At 38.8% G+C, this 20325-nt stretch overlaps 1 protein-coding gene across 1 annotated transcript in view; it reads left to right on the forward strand.

The window, feature by feature from the left end:
• Positions 1 to 20325, forward strand: part of LOC139730887 (putative receptor-type tyrosine-protein phosphatase mosPTP-1) — a 269592-nt gene that overhangs the window by 164075 nt on the left and 85192 nt on the right. Inside the window, exons 9-10 of the mRNA XM_071641763.1 lie at positions 16257 to 16442; positions 17871 to 17966. Of these exons, the coding sequence (XP_071497864.1) occupies positions 16257 to 16442; positions 17871 to 17966 (282 nt within the window). The remainder of the gene's footprint in view (positions 1 to 16256; positions 16443 to 17870; positions 17967 to 20325) is intronic.

The raw sequence follows: 20325 nt of genomic DNA on the forward strand, positions 1-20325 counted from the left end.
GTATACGAGTACCAGTATGTAGTAGACCTGCTGTTGTTCATGTACATTACCGGCGACATAGCCTAACACGCTATACAAAGTAACTGTTGCGTACCGTACCGCGCCGCGAGCTACCCGCCAGTTTTCATGCAGCATGCTAGCTAGCAGCATGCAGCATGCTCGCTCATCTCATCGTGGGGGGAAAAGCAAGTGTGACGTGTGTGTACTGTATTATACGTACAGCTAGCTCTATGGTGTGTGTACATACACCGTATGATTATGTAGGCGTGATAGGTAGCGCGCGCACCTACCCCTACCAAAACAGCAGAGTCTCCTACCATACCATTACCATTTCAGGCAAAATGCCCAGTGTGCTGCAGATGAACGCAGTATGTGTATGTGTCTGTGTGTTGCGGCCACTTTTGTGGTTGCGGCTCATCATCCGTGCTCATATCCAGCTAGCTTAGAGGTCAACGCACAACTAGTCTAATACAGATCGTAACATAGGATCTTCGATGTCACGCACGTCAATGATCCACGTGTTCTCAGTTCATTACATCTTTATGTTAGAGAATTATCTAACGTTAGATAGAGTCTATAGACCATAATACTATAATCATAGCTAGACAGTAGGTTTGCATCAAGTCCAGACTGCTGTAATGTACTTAGTTTCTATTTAGTTCTTGATCTCGAACCGATGGAATCCCCCAAATTTGTTGCTCATTTTTCCACTAATATCACACTATTCAGAACTTTATCGAATTTCTAATGCAGCTACGTACGTTCACTATTTGTGTCATATCGATAAAAAGAGCCTGCTGAGCTGGTGTTTCATTCTATCCTTTTTCATTTCCTTCCTGTCGGTTTCTTCTTTGAGCCTGGATGAAAAAAAAAATGCCATATCTTGCCATGGGAAGACAACACATACAGGGCTGCCAACATTGGAAACTAGTTGAGAGTGGGACTCCCATAGGCCAATGCTATAATTTAGGACAGGAGTCAAAATGAGTGAGATGCAAATGAAATAAAGTTATAGAGTGAGAAAGGACCAAAATGAGTGAGAGTTGGCAGCCCTGCATGCACATACCATCGTGAAATATTATAACATGAAATTAAGAAAAAATAGGTGAACGATGAAAATTCGTTTGTAAAATCATAAATCAAAGGTGATTTCTTATGAAGCAACCAAGATGTACAACAGCTTTGATAATGAAGCAAGTGAAATCTGAAAACTGTCATGGAAACAATTGATATTGATAAGGAATTCTGACAAAAACTTACTCCATTCCATAATGTTCGAATTTGCCTCTTCTTTTTTTTTTTTTTTTTTTTGAACGGGTAAGATTATAAAATCATAAACGCCACCGATAAAATGACAGTCACAATTACAGTCTAACATGCAGGGGCTGTAGGTACCGTAGTACCGTAGGCCTATATAACAACTCCGTAACAGCTGATTACGTAAATGCATCTTATCCATGGGTAACTGCAAGAAGGTGCATGGAATTTAGACTTGAGTCAAGAACTGTACATATTATTTTTTTTTAATCCGAAACCAGATTTCTTAGACTGAAAAAAAAAAGAAACACAAAATATATTGTAAATGTATGAAGTAGTTTTATTTGTGATTTTATGAAGAATAAGAATTAAATATGAAATATAGAATATAAAATATAAAATACCAGAAGGGCTTTAATAAAGGCAAATTTCGCCCAAGAATCTGCAGCACACCGTGGTGCATTCCTAACGTTCTTGCCTCATTTTGGTATACTGCAGTACTCTTTGGTATGTATGGGATATTATAGGGAAAGGGACCGTTCTTCATGCGTGCAGTACACATACACACTACTGTTGTATGGGTAGCTATCTCACCGATCACATTCCTTTAATATCTCATGCGAGGAAAACTTACAAAGTATAGAATTTCTTCTCAAAACGCGGTCAAACATGAGCGTGGAATATACTCATTACATTAAAGTGTCAATACCATTTCAGTGGTGGAGTTTGATTTCGCCATTTGTTTGTTTTAGCTCTTGAATGTACGACTTCGTATATCCAATTTGTTTGTGCCTTGGTACCATTAAAAGTCACGTGCTGCGCCGTACATACAGTATACTACGTACACCCTTCACAGCCAGTACACACCGTAGAGAATCGGTAATACAGCTCTATGGTACACACACACAGCGTACCATCGCGATCGAACTTTTAGTTACTCAGTATTGACCGATTCGGGTTCGTTGAGGGCAGCAGACATTTTACGGCACAGGGCGCAGCCATAGTGGGTGTATCGGTGTGTATCAGCCGACCCCCCTGCTCTCCCCCACCCCCGGGCAACATGTTTATCACGCATTTGTAACAAAGGTTCGCGCACTAGCAAGCATTCGCGCACTCAGTACGAGACGCCCATTGGCTAAAGTAGTTTTTCATTCTGCGCGCGTGCTAATGTAGGGAGAGGGGTGGGGGAGTGCGGAGGGGGGGGGGGGGGGGTCGGATGATACACCCAGTATGGCGCTGCCCATGCCAAAAATACACATAGCGCGTCACAGAATCGGTCAATAGCGAAAACACGTGCGGAGCAGACAATCTCATGCGGATTACAGTACAGGGTGAATGAGTAGTTAAACGTATCACGATTGAATGTCAAATCTTTTTCTATGTCTCTGCAAATTTAGGTTATCTAAGCATAAATAGATTATGATGCATCATAAAATAGATTAGCCGTAGCAAGAACTTGCTTACACGAGAGTTAGTTGACAACGTTGCAAAATAAAAACCCCGTCATTGAATGGAATGTCCCGGAGCCCATTTCCGCTATCAGAGGACGATGTGGACGCTTCGATAAATTGCGTGTGGCATATGGCAAAGATGTGTGAACAAATGGGTTGGAATAAAATTTTTGTTTCACTGCTGCACAAGCACTGAATGCCAATACTAGTACACAGTTCATAAAACAACAATCACAGCTTTAGTCTCCTGCATTTATTTTGTCGAAAGGGAATAAAAAGCTTTTTCACGATTAATCCTTCGATGATGCAATCTCAGAAAGTAAATCTTATTTTATTTCCCGAAACTGAACATATTTCGTGTACTCTGTTATCACTTCGATTTATTTCTGTCATATAAACATACTCCATGATATTCATGATATAGCGTTACGTGTTAAGATGCGTACATTTTGTAAAACTGGCTGTGGTGAAAATTTGTGAAGAAGAATGCACTCTACCGCGATTTCGTATCCAAACTTCGATACGCGCATCGGATACTAGTATTCTGCTACAAAAAGTCCCCGAGTTCCAATGTGTATAGACGCTCTGGACATAGCGTCCGGAACAATAGAAATTAAAACTAAATACTAGTATTGGTAGATCACCTAATTAACACACACACACACACACACACACACACACACACACACGAAAAAAAATCACCAACCCCCGAGGAATGAAAGAAACATCAACATGAAGAACAAGCATGCCATAAAAATGAAACTCAAGCTGAAGAAATTCAGCACCGACAGGCAAAAGAAGGGCAAGTCAACGCCGTGGAAACGTGTAAAGTTCGTTACGTTTTTGTGATTTAACGCGGTTGTATGCTTTCGGAATGATAGAGATTAAAACAAAAAAGGTCACCTCACACACACACACAAAACAAAATCACAAACCCTCAAGGAATGAAAGAAACATCAACATGTAGAATTAGCATGCCATAAAAATGAAACTTAAGCTAAAGAAATTCAGCACCGACATGTAAAAATGAGCAAGTCAACGCCAAAAATACGTGTTTATTCATTACGTGTTTTGTTTTTTTGTGTGTGTGATTTTACGCGGTTGTATGCGTTTGGAACGATAAGAATTAAAACAAAATACATGTAGGTCACCTCACACAAACAACGAAAAGAATCACCAACCTCCATGGAATGAAAGAAACATCAACATGAAGAACAAGCATACCATAAAAATGAAACTCAAGCTAAAGAAATTCAGCACCGACAGGCAAAAGAAGGGCAAGTCAGCGCCGTGAAAACGTGTTTGTTCGTTACGTTTTTGTGATTTAACGCGGTTGTATGCGTTCGGAACGATAAGAATTAAAAAAACAAAACACGAATCCCCAAGGAATGAAATAGACATCAACATGAAGAACAAGCATACCATAAAAATGAAACTCAAGCTAAAGAAATTCAGCACCGACAGGCAAAAGAATGGCAAGTCAGCGCCGTGAAAACGTGTTTGTTCGTTTCGTTTTTGTGATTTAACGCGGTTGTATGCGTTCGGAACGATAAGAATTAAAACAAAATAGGTCAACTCACACGAAAAAAAAAATAAAAAAATCATCAACCCCCAAGGAATGAAAGAAACATCAACATGAAGAACAAGCATACCATAAAAATGAAACTCAAGCTGAAGAAATTCAGCACCGACAGGCAAAATGACTCTGAGCAAGGCAGCGCCGTGAAAACGTGTTTATTCATTACGTTTTTGTGATTTAACGCGGTTGTATGCGTTCGGAACGACAGGCGGAATTAAAACAAAATGGGTCGCCTCACACGAAAAAAAAGAAAAGAAAAAGAAAATCGACAACCCCAAAGGAATGAAAGAAACATCAACATGAAGAACAAGCATACCATAAAAATGAAACTCAAGCTAAAGAAATTCAGCACCGACAGGCAAAAGAAGGGCAAGTCAGCGCCGTGAAAACGTGTTTGTTCGTTACGTTTTTGTGATTTAACGCGGTTGTATGCGTTCGGAACGATAAGAATTAAAAAACAAAACACGAATCCCCAAGGAATGAAATAGACATCAACATAAAGAACAAGAATGCCATAAAGATGAAACTAAAGCTGAAGAAATTCAGCATCGACAGGCAGAAATGACTCTGAGCAAGGCAGCGCCGTGAAAACGTGTTTATTCATTACGTGTTTTTTTATTTTTTTCTTAATTTAACGCGGTTTTATGCGTTCGGAACGATAAGAATTAAAACAAAATAGGTCACCTCACACGAAAAAACAAAAACAAAACACCAACCCCCAAGGAATGAAAGAGACATCAACATGAAGAACAAGCATGCCATGAAAAAGAAAATCAAGCCAACGAAATTCAGCACCGACAGGCAAAAATGAGCAAGCCAGTGCCGAAAATACGTGTTTATTCATTACGTTTTTTTTTTGTGATTTAACGCGATTGTATGCGTTCGGAACGATAGGAATTACTGTACGAGCTGAAATTTTCGCGTACAGATATTTTTGCAAATTGCTATTTGGGGGGACGTTTTCGCGTGTTATTAATTTCGCGGTTGCGAGGGCCTAAGTAAACTAAACTTAGTTATTCGCGCGTTGTTATTTTCGCGTGTTGTTATTTTCGCGGTTCAAAGGCGATTCGCGAAATTCGCGGAATTCGCGAAAATAAATCCACCGCGAAAATTTCAGCCCGTACACTAAAACAAGATACTTAGTAGGTCACCTCACAGAAAAAAAAAAAAAAACAACACCAACCACCAAGGAATGAAAGAAACATCAACATGAAGAGCAAGCATGCCATAAAAATGAAACTCAAGCTAAAGCAATATTCAGTACCGACAGGTAAAAATGAGCAAGTCAACGCCGAAAATACGTGTTTATTCATTTTTGAATACATCACCCCTTCTCAGTGACACATAAAAACTATAAAAGCACACATGTTTTCTTCTTTTTCTTCAATTCACAGTCAGTTATAAAGCTCTTTCACTTTGAGTCAATATCATGGCGCGGCCCGATATGGATCGCATTGCGGTGGGAGCGCGGGCGCGAACACAAGTACAGATAATGAAATGTTGCCCGCGAGATGGCGCTATTCCACAATAGTGAAAGGGAAGGGAATATTTTGCTGTACAATGTGTACGCGTTGCGATCGCGTATGGCGAAACGCAACGCGGAAGTACACGTACCGACGCGTTTTTGGGGTAACGCGTAGGTAAGTTTAACGTGATCAGCACTGTATGTATACATACATGTGCATTTGTGTGTGTGCACGTGTGCATGTGTGTCATCAAACTAGCATGTGTTACTACAGGGCAACATTGATGACTGACTGTTTATGGGCGTAGCCCTAATCACAAGCCCCCCCCCCCCCCCCCCCTTCCTCATCAGATTTTCATCTACAAGGTTGAAATGCAACTCAAATGGCATACACATTCACTTTTATAGGGGTGAAACTGTCTTCAGGTTTGGAAACGAGTGAAGGAAATGTTCTGTAAAGAAGCTAGTTTGGCATTCAATTCTGCACATGAGGAGACTAAGGTCATCTGAAAATAACACAATGAGACATAGAGAGTTGTAACGAGCAATGCCATGGATTGCAGTGAAAGAACATTCTTTTCTTAACATTCAAGCTTGTTATCAAAAACAGAAAAGAAAGTTTGATTACGGAAATGAGTGAGTGACTGATATCCTTATTTTTGTTTTGTTTTGTTTTGATGGTTTAAAATTTTGGTTCATTTGAACCATTGTTAACTGGTATCTGCCCCAAGGGTGTCAGGAGCATGATTGGTCATGATTCTCTTGTTATTGTTACAGGTATTTTTGAGTTTATATCTTTGTCAAGATTGCAATAAGTCCATATAAAAGTCTACTTTTTTTTCTATGCTTAACTTTCCTTCCTTTTTCTATGACAGAGCAAATGAGTTTTCTAGCATTGGTATACTTATGCAAGGATGACTATTTAAAGGGTGGCCAGTTTACCTCTGTAGAGGACGAGGACATGGTCAAAGGTCAAGGTCATTATGAATTTACTTGACCAGATACACAAGAATTATTACAAGTTTGTGCTTTTTTTAAACATGTATTTATAATTGTTTCACCAAGCCATAACAGAAGGTTGATATGAAAAAAACCCAATATCTGAGTCATTAAAGTAGCACATTATTTACCATTCAATTATTGCGATATTATGAAGCAGAAGTAGTCTTAAAAACCTGCCATTTTTTTTTCATTATAAATCCATGTTTAGAGTCTTCCCACTGGGTAATTCAGAGAAGTAAGTGCTTCTTGCTTCAATTTGTAGCAATAACTCATGTAATAGGATAACCCTTGAGGTACACTGAACTGTTGAACTGCTCCACTAGGATCCTCCAGACCAGTGACTGACCGAGGCCTGTGCATTATCACCTCTCAGACTCTCGGTCAAAGGGTCAGGAGTAAATCAAATCTGATTTAATCTGATCAAGCACATGTTGGCACCTTGGCTCTATCATTAATTATCACTAAACTGGGCTAACTCTACAGACAGAGGGAGTATATAACATAAAAACAGAAGAAGAAGAAGAAGAAGAAGAAGAAGGAAAAAAAAATCTGTAGAGCTTATCTAAATGTCCTTGCCCCATTGCCAGTTATCCCATTACAACTTGTTGCCCTGATTATCCAGGTCAAGTTCTCAAGAATGTTAGTAGGCCTTTCTCTCTCTCCGTCTAGCCTTTCAACACTAGGACTGCGATTTTGTACCAAGATCATAAACCTGAAAATAGAAGCGTCTTCTTGTGGCCCTTTGCATTGACATGACACATCAGGTCATTACACCAGAATATGGAGGTTGTGAACTCAGCATTCAAAGATGGCTCCTGTTCACAACTTAACCAGATGAAGATTAGTCTCGAGTATGCTTCCATAGAAGGTGTTTGAAGGGAAATATGTTATTAATTTCTTTTTGCCCTTATCTCATCCCTTCGTGTGACTCCTGTCATTTTCATGAAGCGTGGAATATCCACATAGGCCCCCATCTATGTTCATTGATTTCTTTTCTGGAGAGAAAAAAAAATCCATCGAACAAGCCTCTTCCGTAGCACCACCCCCCCCCCCCCCCATCTTTCTTCATCATCATCAAGACAGAACGTCACCCAACACTGACTGACTGACTGAAGCTCCGGTCATCTACCTCCACCCCTGCTCCACCGTAGTGTCCTCCGCATGCAGTCCAATCATCCTTCAGGAACCTTCTCCCAGATATATTTATGCAGCTGATTACCTCATTTATTTCCTTCCTTCCTTCCTTCCTTCTACTACGTGAGAGGAAGAGAAAGTGTGAGTTTAGCCATCGCGTCCTGATTGTTTGATCCACAAAGGACAGTTTCATCCGAGGTTAATATCGCGATATCTTCCCTACTGGCCCACCCTGCTCAGATTCCTGAAGGAAAGGGAAAAGGTGGCATTAACCTATTGCATTTCAGAACCTGATGAGCCCCGTACAAAGTGAATGGAGATTTCAAAGTGTGGTAGGGAATGGATTGCACTCAGACAAAGGAAAGAGAGTTGTCTTCATTTTGTCTTCCAAGCTTCCACATTCAGACTAATTGGTAATTAGTATCAGTAGCTTAGTGTCTGTATGACTCACAACAGCTAGAAATGATTAATTCACACTGGGAGACTACATTTGCAGTGTGTTGGAATTTGTAGCATGAAATGTGAACTTGCCCGATTTCAGACAGATAGAGACGGAAAATCACTTTCCCAGATATGTGATATCTGAACAATTTCATTCACATGCCTTCAGGAACTTGAGGGAAACCAGTCACTTCAGGTTGGCAACTTTCAACTAAAGCGTGATAAGAAAAAGGTGTAATAATCACCACTCAAAGAATTGTAGTAGAGGATATATGGGAGAATAGCCTACACCAAACACTGTCCCTCTGTTCCAACACTGCACTGCCTTATTTTACTCAACCACACTTACACGTACATGTATCTTGCCAACAGTTAGAGTAGGAAATTCTGAGATGTCTAAAATTAGAAAAAGCGTGGTTATAGTAGGCCTTATCAGATGAAGAGTCAATGTTTAAAGCCACATGAAAATAGTGTTGTGCTTGTTACCCCCTCCCTCATGTTATTTCCCCTGTGTGTCTACCTTTCCAAGAAATGAAAATGTGTCTATTTTTATTCCAAGCTGATATTAAAGATGAAATAAGGGAGGCAATAGATATTTCTATGTTTATCACATGGCCACACTGACTTAGCAGCATCTCTGTGCATTTGCGTCCTACCCTGCTGCTACTCTTTCATTCATTCTGAATGGCAGAAGATTTAGCTGTCTGAAGTTCTGAAAACTAAGAGGGGTTTTTTCCTCACTTATTTCACCATGGAGACACTTTACAGAAATCCTCACATACACTTGTTAAAGCTTGATATGCACCCTGTGTTTAGAGTTGATCCACCCCTGATATTGACCCCACCCATACATCCTAACATCTGATAGTCACACCCAACATCAGATCAGACATGGCGTAACAGGGCAATTACCCCCCCCCCCCCCCCAAGGGCAATTACCCCCCAGCTAAATACTGGTAAATGGTAAGGTTAGAGTAAAGATTAGGGTTAGGGTTAGGAATAGGGTTAGGATTAGGATTGGGGTTAGGGTCAGGGTAAGGCTCCGGGGTAATTGCCCAGGGGGCAATTGCCCTAGACCCCAGACATAGTATTCCATCACTGATGCCCACCACATCCCTGGTGTACAGTACATGGCATACCCCTTACAACGATGATCTACCCCACCTTTTGACCGTCTTGACCCCACCCTGATGTGTACCCAAACTCTGAAGACATCCTGCCCTGCTCGCGCTGCTAGTGGCTAGAGACATAGACACACATCCCTTGTCACAGGAAATGTAACAGACAGTGGAGTGATGCGTCCATCTCCCAGCTAAGCCCCAGTCTTCCAGTCTGTACCCACTGAACTGCCCACTAGGAATGATAGGATGTGCTGACTATGTATATGATGCTTGCAAAGATTTTGTCAAGTAAAGCCAGTGGACAGCTTTAATGATAGGATTATATTTTGAAGGGAAAAGTATATGATGCTTGCAAAGATTTCATATAGAGCCAGTGGACAGCTTTAATAATAGGATTATGTTTGGAAGAGAAAATGGTTTATGTTGGTCAAGATTCATTTCATGACACAGAAAGTTCTAAATCTCTGTGTATTACAGGATTTTAATGGACCAGCTTCAAACATGCAGAGCTATTAGGAGGGGGAAAAGTGCTTATGTTGGTTAAGATTTATTTTGTGATGCTGAAAGTTATAAATCTGAGTGTATTACAGGATTTTGGGGGACCAGTTGTAAGCATGCAGAGCTAACGATATCCTGTTGAATAAAATGTGCTCTAAAATATCTCCCTACCCTGACATGGTAGTGCAGGACGTAGAATTATGAATGCTATCATCCCAAAGTCAAGTGATGTATCTTGAGTATGGGAAACCCTGCAATATGGTTGTATAGTGATGTTTCTTTAGGTTGCACCTGTTAGATTGTTAGCTGATGTTAGCAATGGACTGGACAGATGGGAGTATGTCGAAAATGCTGAGTTTTTTGTTTGGTTGTCAATGTGGGGTGTCTTCAATTCATGAAGGTTCCAAGTAAATCTGAAGAACATGTTCTGCCAGTATGTGTGTGTGTGAGTGGTGGAAGAGTGGGTGAAAGTTTCCTGTTGATTTGCACCTGTCGTGGTGGCGACAATGTTTTAAAAAATGATTAAAACTGAGATAGTAGCAGGTCCAGGTGATAGAGTGACTTTAGCAAGGTCACATCAGTTGGCCCCTCTGTGGCTGGGGATTTAGTGAGAGAATTGGAAATGTAGAAGTTGGGCAAAAACAAAACAAAACAAAACAAAACAAAACAAAAGAAAAAATGTATGGAAGGCCAACTTATGTCACCTGTGAATAACATAAACATGTACCTGTTGATTTGTCACTTGTTGCTATGTGTTTTAATATACTCTGTGTGTCTGTGTTTCTGTCGCTTAGTACGTTTGTGAGTGCTGTACTGATCATATGCCTTCAGTGCTAGTAATTTTTGGCACTGGCAACCAACCCTGTGGGACCAGGTCAGTGTGGGAATGCCCAGCACAGTGGTGTCGTTACCACTGACCCATGGGAGGCCGGCCTTCCCAATCAGGCTTCACACTCAGGCACGTGTTCCGACAAAAACAAGCCATTACGACTTGTTTACAGGGAGCTTTGGTTGGGGAGGGCGGAACAATCCACTTATTCCTTTTAAACCAGTGGAGGTGGGGGCTGTTAATAGTACATCTTCCCTTGCATTGTGTTAGGGAGGGGTTTAGGAGAACAGGGCATTCTGTTCCATACAGGAGTTATTAGTATTATTTTTTTGTTGTTGTTGTTGTTGTTGTTGTTGCATTGGGTTAATAATGAAGTATATATTTCTCATGTCCATGTTAATGGCATTTACAGTGTATATGAAACATGGTATAAGGCTATATAAAAAGCCCTTTATGTATGCCCTATCAAATTTCCCTTTTTTCTGTCATTAGTGTGGGAAGCATGTAAGTCACTGGCAACATTCCATATACATGACAATGTTTTGATTCAGTTGAGTGTGTCATGCATCACTCTGACACTTAAGACAGGAGAATGGAGATATAGCTGTAAGGACATGAAGCCCAATTATATAACTTTCTCTTCCTTTTACTTCACCATATCTTTTATTTTGTAGTAAATTCCCAGTCTATTTTTCGTGGGTTGTCAAAAGTAAAATTATAGTTTTTTAAGTCACGGACAAAACACGTGTTTGAAATTATGTTTCTCAGGGAGAGAGAGAGAGAAACATAGGCATGATTGCTTCAAACATTGAATTGTTTAAATCTAGATGTGAATGTATTGCTGATAAATTATTATTATGCCAACTTAACATTCTACCTCTAGGACAACTAATGACTGCAACTGGAGAAAAAGAAAGTTAATATTTTCTTCACACAAGATAAGCCCACTAAACATTTGGCCTCTTAACCCGTTCCATACTGAATTCTGAAATGCCCATAGACTTAATACGCAGGCCACCAGGCTCCTGTACGGAATGGGTTAGGATTAACAGATATTATTACTGACTCTAACCGGACCTTCCTCAAAGGTTAGGTAAAGTATAGTTTAAGGCAGTAAACAGTTACTAAACAGACCTCTATTTCAATAATCTTCTAATCTCATGTGGAGATGGTATGATAGGTTTATTAAAAACCTTTGTTTCAATATCAGTATTTTTGCAGAGAAAGAAGTAAACCCCTCTTTTCCCCCTTTTCGCTTTCTCAACTGAAAACATGGCCATTGTTTCTGAATGTGTAATAGAAGTTTAACCATCTGTCGCAATGCATCAAAGGGATTTGGAACACGGCACTGTACTAAATGAACTGATGAGTCATGGTATAAATTTATGTACTACTCATTCTCTTCATGGTCAACTGTGATGTTTACCCCCCAAAGTGGACCCTTTTTGGCACCCCATTGGATATGAAAGTTACCTCATAGTTCTGATAATTTTGTGGAGGAAACCACCACTACTACCACCACCACCAAAAAAAAAGACAACAAAACAAAAGGTGCTTTGCCTTTTTTTTTCTCATACAGTCAGAGAAGACATATGGCATATTCAGTGTATGTGCAAATGAGGTTCACAGAACAAAATTACTTTGCAAGAAGGGATTTATATTGTAGATGTGATCAGGGCCGACATGCTCCTGCTCTGAGAGTAAGCAGTGAACTACATGTATACCTGTCCCTACTAAAGTACGTGTAGATGTAGCAACATATGAATGTGAATGGGTGCTGGAAGAGGTTTATATAGTAGATGTGACTAGGGCTGCTGTGAGAGTAAGCAACTGCTGTTAATATCCCTTTAAGTAGAGGTACAATGTAGTAACAAATGGATGTGAATAGGTGCCGGAAGTGATTTATATGATAGATTGTATGGGGGCTGACTTGCTCCTGGCTCTGAGAGGAAGTACTGCTGTGCATAACCCTTTAAGTAGAGGTAGTAACAAATCGATGTGAATAGGTGCCGGAAGGGATTTATATAATAGATGTGATGGGGGGCCGACTTGTGCCTGCTGTGGCTTATGTGGTCCGTGTCATGTCTCCTAAAACCAGGCTGCGATCTCTGAGCAGCTGCTTCGCGTCTGTCATGGTTGTCATGGTGACATGCTGCAGAGGTTTGCTCTATCCACGTCGGATGTCATTCATTCAGAGGAGCTGCCCGGTTAATCCCTGGCAGCATTCACCCGTCATTCCCCCTCTCAAACTGCAACAGCTCAGTGAGAGAGAAAGATGGTTTGATGTTGGTATTCTGACTAGTGTGATGGAAAGAAAGATAGAAGGACAGATATATAGAGATGTTGATGTAAACATACATACATGGATGGATAGATAGAGAGATAGATCAATAGAGAGAGAGGGAAAGAGAATTAGAAATTGAGAAACAGCATGAAGGAAGAATATATCAACAACAATATAGGTAATGATTGTATACTTGTGTCTCCTGATGTCACTCGGCATATTGGACCTTTTTGAGTCTGCCATTATTGTTTTACTAAGCATTAACAAAAGTGTGTTTTTATTTTGCCTGTTTCTATTGCTTTCCCATATTTTTTACAGTTATAAAATATCCTGGTTCTCTCATGAATTGATGCACTCATTAATGTTTGATCAGCAATAATTTATTGGCGATAATCAAACACAGAATGGTAAAGTTTCATTAAAATTAAGACACCAAAATTAAAAAATGTGGTGAGTTGAAATTTCAAGCTGTAGTTTTATTAAACAGTGACATCAGTTGCCATCACATTACATGCAAATGAGATAAAAAGATGATATCATCTCATCGCAGCTATTCCATTTGTATTTATACTGATTTTTTTTTTTTTCAATAAAGTTACAATTACTCAAGAATGACCATTGTGCAGTTTTGCAAGTAATAACGACACTGCAATACATTGATGCTATGGATGCTTGTAAGTTAGTCCCTTTTTGACTTCTGTAATTTCTGGGAAAAATGAAATGTGTACATCAATGAGAGCCTTGTAAGGCAATAAAATCATCACCTCATGAAATTTGTGTGTGTAGTTGTGACTAATGGTACTATTTCATTAAAAGAAAACCAAAACCAAACAATGCTCTTCAGTCGCATAACTTCCTTACTTCACATCCTAATGTAATGGATTTCCTTTCATTCTGTTTGTTTATGGTTTCACTCAAATTTATCCACTCATATTTTCATTCAATTCTTCACAGACAACAGGAATCTAGAGTGGATTGCACTTTCAGTTATTATGGTCTCCATCAATGTACATTGTAAACCACAGCTGTAAATTATAGATGATTTTTCACTAGTACTCCTATCCCACATTTGTATCAATTTACCAAATACCGGTAAATATCCACACCATTTGTGGCTGCTTTTTCTTCGCGTACAAGATTTGATGGGAAACAGAGCCAAATTGAATGATCTTTCTGGCCACATTTTGCTATTCTGATTTCAGTCTGTAGTTGTGGGGGGGGGGGGGTAGGGAAAGGGAAAGGGGACAATTGAAGTCATTAGACCATTTCCTGTGAAATCTAGCTATACATGTATCTTTGCTGTTAGGTTATTTTGAATAACGGCAACGTAAAATGTGTTTGTTGTTGACAAGAGGGATTGTCTTCATTCATTTTCTTTCTTTCTTTCTTTCTTTTTTAGGGGGGAGGGATGGTACTTTTTGTGCACATGATTGATATTTATCACATCTGTAGACTTGCTTTCAAGGGTGAAAGGTAAAGCTGTCAACTAGTTTTTTTTTACCATATTTAGTATGAAGTTTGTTTTGTTTTGCATCCAAAAGAAAAAAAAATGTGTTATTAAAGAATTTCACTAGTCTTCAATTATATGTTGCATAGTATATATACTTTGCTTGTACCATATCAATATTTTGCAACCATGTGTGTATTTTGCCTGCAGAATACACTTTGAAAGGACAAGGAAATTATATCAGAATGTGTGGTTTTGTTGTTGTTTTGTTTCCCAACTGCAGATAATGTTGTAGTATATTCAATTATTGTCTATCCAACTTAGTTCAGTGTTCCTTTTTTTGTTTTGATACTCACATACATACGTAGAAGATGCCCTTTCACATGATTTTGGACTGAAATATAATTTTCGACTTTTTTTTTCCTTTTGGTTATTTTTCCCTTATAATTGGGGTTGGGAAAAAAGGTAAACTGATGATAAATTGGTCAAGTGTTAATGGCAATCGGTTTTCTGGCAACTAGAGTATAGCTTTTTAATTTTATATTTATTTATTTTTTTGACGGAAACAAATGAACTCTTGATGAAATAATCACATCATATGAGTATAATTTGGTGTGTTTGAGCCTCTGCCATTGCCTGTTTCATTATGCAATTTAGCAGTTTTAGCATGTAATTGTATGGCCCAGTTGGCCTATCTGTGGTTATTTGATGGATAGAGCACACTGAGTATTCCACAGTGCCACAGATTCTTGACTGTCTCTCTTATTGACCAAGAGATGGCAGCAAACAGGCTGTCCTTTCTGCTTATGTAGAGTGTTGGTGTGACTGGAAAGGTCTTCTCTGTGTATACATGGCTGTTTCAAACAAAACAGCGTGAGTTTTTAATGCTAGGAAAAGGAGGACATTTTGTCATGTGCTCATTTATGTAACTAATGTCAGTGTTCTTTACATCTGATATAAAGCAATATACAATGATTTGTATTGATTCTTGTGCTTTTGTTGTCTTGACCTTTGAAAACTATTGAAGGGCTAGTTGCTTAGTCATCCCTAAAATGAACAGTGTATGATTTAATCCAAGAACTTTCTTTCAAAATTTGGCTAGTAATGACATTAATTCAGTAATAATTTTACTTTCAATCACAGTGCAAATCTCAGTGTGTGAAATGTGTTGTATAACTTAACACCTGTTGAGACTTTTGACCTTGCTCTTTTTAGATATGAAATTTATTTCTGCCCTGCACACTGTGTGTTTCTCTAAATGTAATCCCCCCATAAAAAAACAACAAACAAACAAACAATGTGATGAAAATGAATATATTGAGATTTTTATATAGATGTTTAGTGAATTATTCCAAAGAATGTGTTTTCCATGAGAGTGCTGCTGATATTATCATGGAATTTCTTTAAATTACCCAATCCAGTTAGATAATATGCAAGGTGCATTTTGAATATTACAATGTAATCATTATTTATTATTTTCTGCAACAATTATGGTAAAAGATTTTTTTGTTTTGTCAGATGTTCTCTGCAGTGTGTTTAATGTATATGATATTCTTTGAACAATTGTTGTTTGTGTATAAATATTTCTTGTGTATACTATCACTGGTGAAAAGCATATTTCTACAGGCTTAAATTGTATTTGTGGACAATGAAATATTCAGCTCAATTCAATTCAATTCAGTTGGAAACTGTTGATGAATAGAGTTTAATCCCCCTTGCACTGTTTATACCTCCCGTCTCATATCCAGCCCCCGGTCCTCCCCATGGCGTAACCCTTGTGGGTAAGAACCCGACCAGCCTCCAGGTGTTCTGGAACAAACCCAACCAGGAGAATGGCAAGATCGTGTTCTACTATGCCTACATTAAGCGCCAGGGGGCGTCCTCGTGGAGAAGGTTCAAAGTCTTCCAACAGCACCATCTCTTCACAGCCCTGGGTAGGTATACCATTTGTGCTTGCCTCCAGACTCATATCCTATCTCAGCCTAGTCTATTGGCTGTCATTACACCTGTCCTTCTACATAGCAGTAAGGTTGTAGACTGTAGAACCCAGAAATATTCACGGCGTGAAACTCTCGCGAATTGGAGCTGACAGCCTTTTTCATGGCATGAAACTTTTGTGAATCGCCATTGGCATTCAGTGCTTTGTGTAAACAAGAACTTCCGCCTACATTTTCCCTTCTCAAATCTCAGCTCCTTGAAAAACTTGCAAAAGTTTCACGCACACGAAAATTTCTGGTTTTATATTACCCCTTTTTTTCCTGCCCACTTCTCTTTTTTTTGTTCATTAATTCCCCTGTTTCTTTTTTTGTTCTATCTCAAACATTAATCTAATCAGCATTCATCAATCAATTAATCATTCAGTATAGTTTTATGTCTGACTCTCTTTGTGCCAACCATATATAAATCTAAATCTGTCTGCCTGCCTGTCTGTCTATCTATCTATCTATCTATCTATCTATCTATCTGTCTATCTATCTTTCTATCTATCTGTCTATCTATCTTTCTATCTATCTGTCTATCTATCTATCTATCTATCTATCTATCTATCTACATAAGATATCTATCTGTCAGTCTGTATATGCTTATCTGTCTCGCAGTGTTTCTATAGTAATAGCAATAATGACACTAGGTAACAGTTCTTGAAACCATGCTTCATATGAAACTGTCTGAGTGCTTGAACAGGACGGCTATTTCTTATGCATTTAATACCATCATATTGTTAAAGGACAAGTTCACCTTCATAAACATAAGGATTGAGAAAATGCAACAATATTAGTAGAACACATCAGTGAAAGTTTGAGGAAAATTGGACAATCGATGCAAAAGTTATGAATTTTTCAAATTTTTGTGTTGGAACCGCTGGATGAGGAGACTATTACAGCTTGTGAGTCATATGCGTACAACAGTATAAAGAAAATGTAAAAGAAAATTCAACATATTTTCACTTTTTTCGCATAATAAAAGAGCACTTGACTTGCCTCTTTCTAAAGGCAGGGGAAATAATATTACCCATAACATTTGTCGGTAACGAGTCAGGGGAATGTGTACTTTTTTCAAAAGATGGAATTTTGTGAAATTCTCTTTATATTTTCCTTATATTGTTGTACGCATGTGACATCTAAGTTAATCATACACTGCAGTAGTCTTCTCATCCAGCGGGAACTGCACAAAAACTTCAAAAATTCATAACTTTTGAACGGATTGTCTGATTTTCCTCAAACTTTCAATGATGTGTGCTACTAATATTGCTACATTCTCTCAATCCCAATGTTTATGAAGGTGAACTTGTCCTTTAATAATATGCATTTTCAATAAATCTTGATTAAGCCATGTTATGTGTCACTTGTATTATCCTCCTGCAGAAATTTTCACGCAGTATAAGATCAAGGTTTCTGCCTCCACCAGTGCTGGAGAGGGTACCACCAGCACAGAGCTTGTCGAGAAAACTGATGTAACAGGTAGGGAGAAAATATGCATTGTTGGATTTTTTTTTTTTTTTTTACTCACCAGTCCTGAGCCAAAGGCTGAGGTGAGCTTGTGCAATCATTCATTATTCTTCGTGCATCGTATTTCATGCATCCTGTGTAAACTTGTTACATTTTCACCTTCTTCTTGAAAAACCCATGTTGAATTTTCACCAAACTTGGCAGATAGTGGTATTTGTGTACTTTCAACGAGTCATGTTATCAACCTCAGCAATGCCCAATATTTCTGCATTGAAATAGAGCAAACAATGAAAACATTATATTTTCATATATATATATATATATATATATATTTTTTTTTTTTTTTTTCAGATCAGAATGATCATGTGTAGTGAGAATGCACTAATTTTTCACCATCATTCTGTATGTACAGTGTGGTAAGTGAACATTGTCAAATTCCGAGACTACATGTACAGTGTATATGCCTTTGAACAAAGAGGGTGCCATGCCACTGATCACTGTTCAACCTTCAAATAACGTGCACCAGCCCAACCAACATCACTTTTTGTAATAAAGATACCAAAATAAATCTGGAAAAAAAAAAAAGTCACACAAGCCTGTTAAAAACTAACAACAGGTATGGTTGATGAGGGTAGACCCTAATAATACACCCCATTTGGAGGTAGAACACTCTCTCTTTTGTATTTAGGGGGACTATATTTGCTTCAGTGTGAAATTAGAAAACGTGAAGTTTTGAGCCGTAGTCGTTCTTTAAGGACTTTTGAGCAGAGTTTGAGTAGAAAAATCCCCTGCCAAATTTCAGGACTGGAGTAGAATAAGTTTGTTGCCTAGGTATAACACACCACAGACACTGAATCTTATGTGTCTTTTATATGATTTTATTAAGTTTTTTTTAACGTGTGTTTATGGAGAATTATTCCCAGGTGTGAGATCTTATGAGTTTAGCTGTTATTTCCTCTGCCAGGGCAGGAGGTTTAGTGATCATCGGCGTTGGTTTGTCTGTGTGCAAAATAACTCAAAAAGTTGTGTACGGATTAAAATGGAACGTGCATAAAAAGTCGACATTGACACAAAGAACACTTCATTCAATTTTGGTAGTGATCAGTGATTTTTATTAATATTTAAAGGATTTTTTAATCTTTTGGCATATAAGGTCAACGAACTTGGGATTCAAGCTGTGCGTACTGGAGGTTTACATACGCGTACTAAAGCATGTGCTCAAACTCTGCTAGGGCAAGGTGCCCTGTAATGACGTAAACAAAAGGCTTCTATATTGGGAAATTGCAAGCGTGTGAGGGTGGACATGAGTTGCTGGCTTGGCGGAGGTCTGTGTTCTCTGAGTACTTTTCTAGATACCAATTTTGTGAAGTGTAACCACTTTCTGTTGCAAGTGAATATAGTCAATATCTGACTTTATGCATTTAAACAAAGAGGGCGCCATTCTACTAATCGGTACTCCCCTTGCTGAGTTCCAGGTTCAGCTGTTGAGACCAATTTTGAGCAGTGCAACCACTGTCTGTTGCAAAGTATGCCTATGGACAGAGAGGGCGCCATACCACTAACCAGTGCTTTCCTTCACTGCAGTTTCAGGTTCAGCTGTTTTGATCAGTTTTGTGCAGTGCAACCACTGTTTGTAGTAAAATAATGAATATGATCATAGCCCCAGACTATATGTCTTTTGGACAAAGAGGGCGCTGTGCCACCACTTGGCGTTTCCTTTCACAGCATTTCTGGGTTCAGCTGTTTGGAGATGAATCATTGGATGTGGTGTATGTATTATGTGTAGTCTTCAATTCATTTGCACGATGACCACTTGGAGTCACAGATGTGTTTAAAATTAGTTTTCTTGAAGACACCGTTTAACAGTTTGTTTGCTCAATGTCAAAAGCGTTAAACTTTGCAATGATAAGCGATTTTCATGGTGTGCAAATGGATGAGGAAACTCTTGAGCATCTACAAGTTTGAAGAAAAAAAAATGCTGCCATGATCAAGATATTTGTGAGGATGTGCTAGTATATATGTATCCAAAATGGATTATTTTATTAATGGGGGCACAGTGGATAAGACTCTGACTTTCACTTGGAGGTTCAAATCTTGTCAGGTTTGCTTGTCCTTGGACAGGATGTTTTACCCACCATATCCCATTTGATCCAGGTGTATAAATGGGTACCTGGCAACACCAGGGTAATGATAATGGCTGGGCTCTGTGGTAGAGTAGTGGCAATACTGAAGAGGCTACCCTAAATACCAAAGACCATATCATTATGTTGTCATAGTGTTACGTTTATTATTTTATCACTACTCTCAGTAAAAGCAAGTATGGTAAATTTGGTCTTTTATTGACTTTCTCTATGTGTTCAAATATTCAATA

Source organism: Diadema antillarum, unplaced genomic scaffold (assembly GCF_040938485.1).
Source record: "Diadema antillarum isolate AM-2024a unplaced genomic scaffold, OU_Dant_1.0 seq00000341_RagTag, whole genome shotgun sequence".
Lineage (NCBI taxonomy): Eukaryota > Metazoa > Echinodermata > Echinoidea > Diadematoida > Diadematidae > Diadema > Diadema antillarum.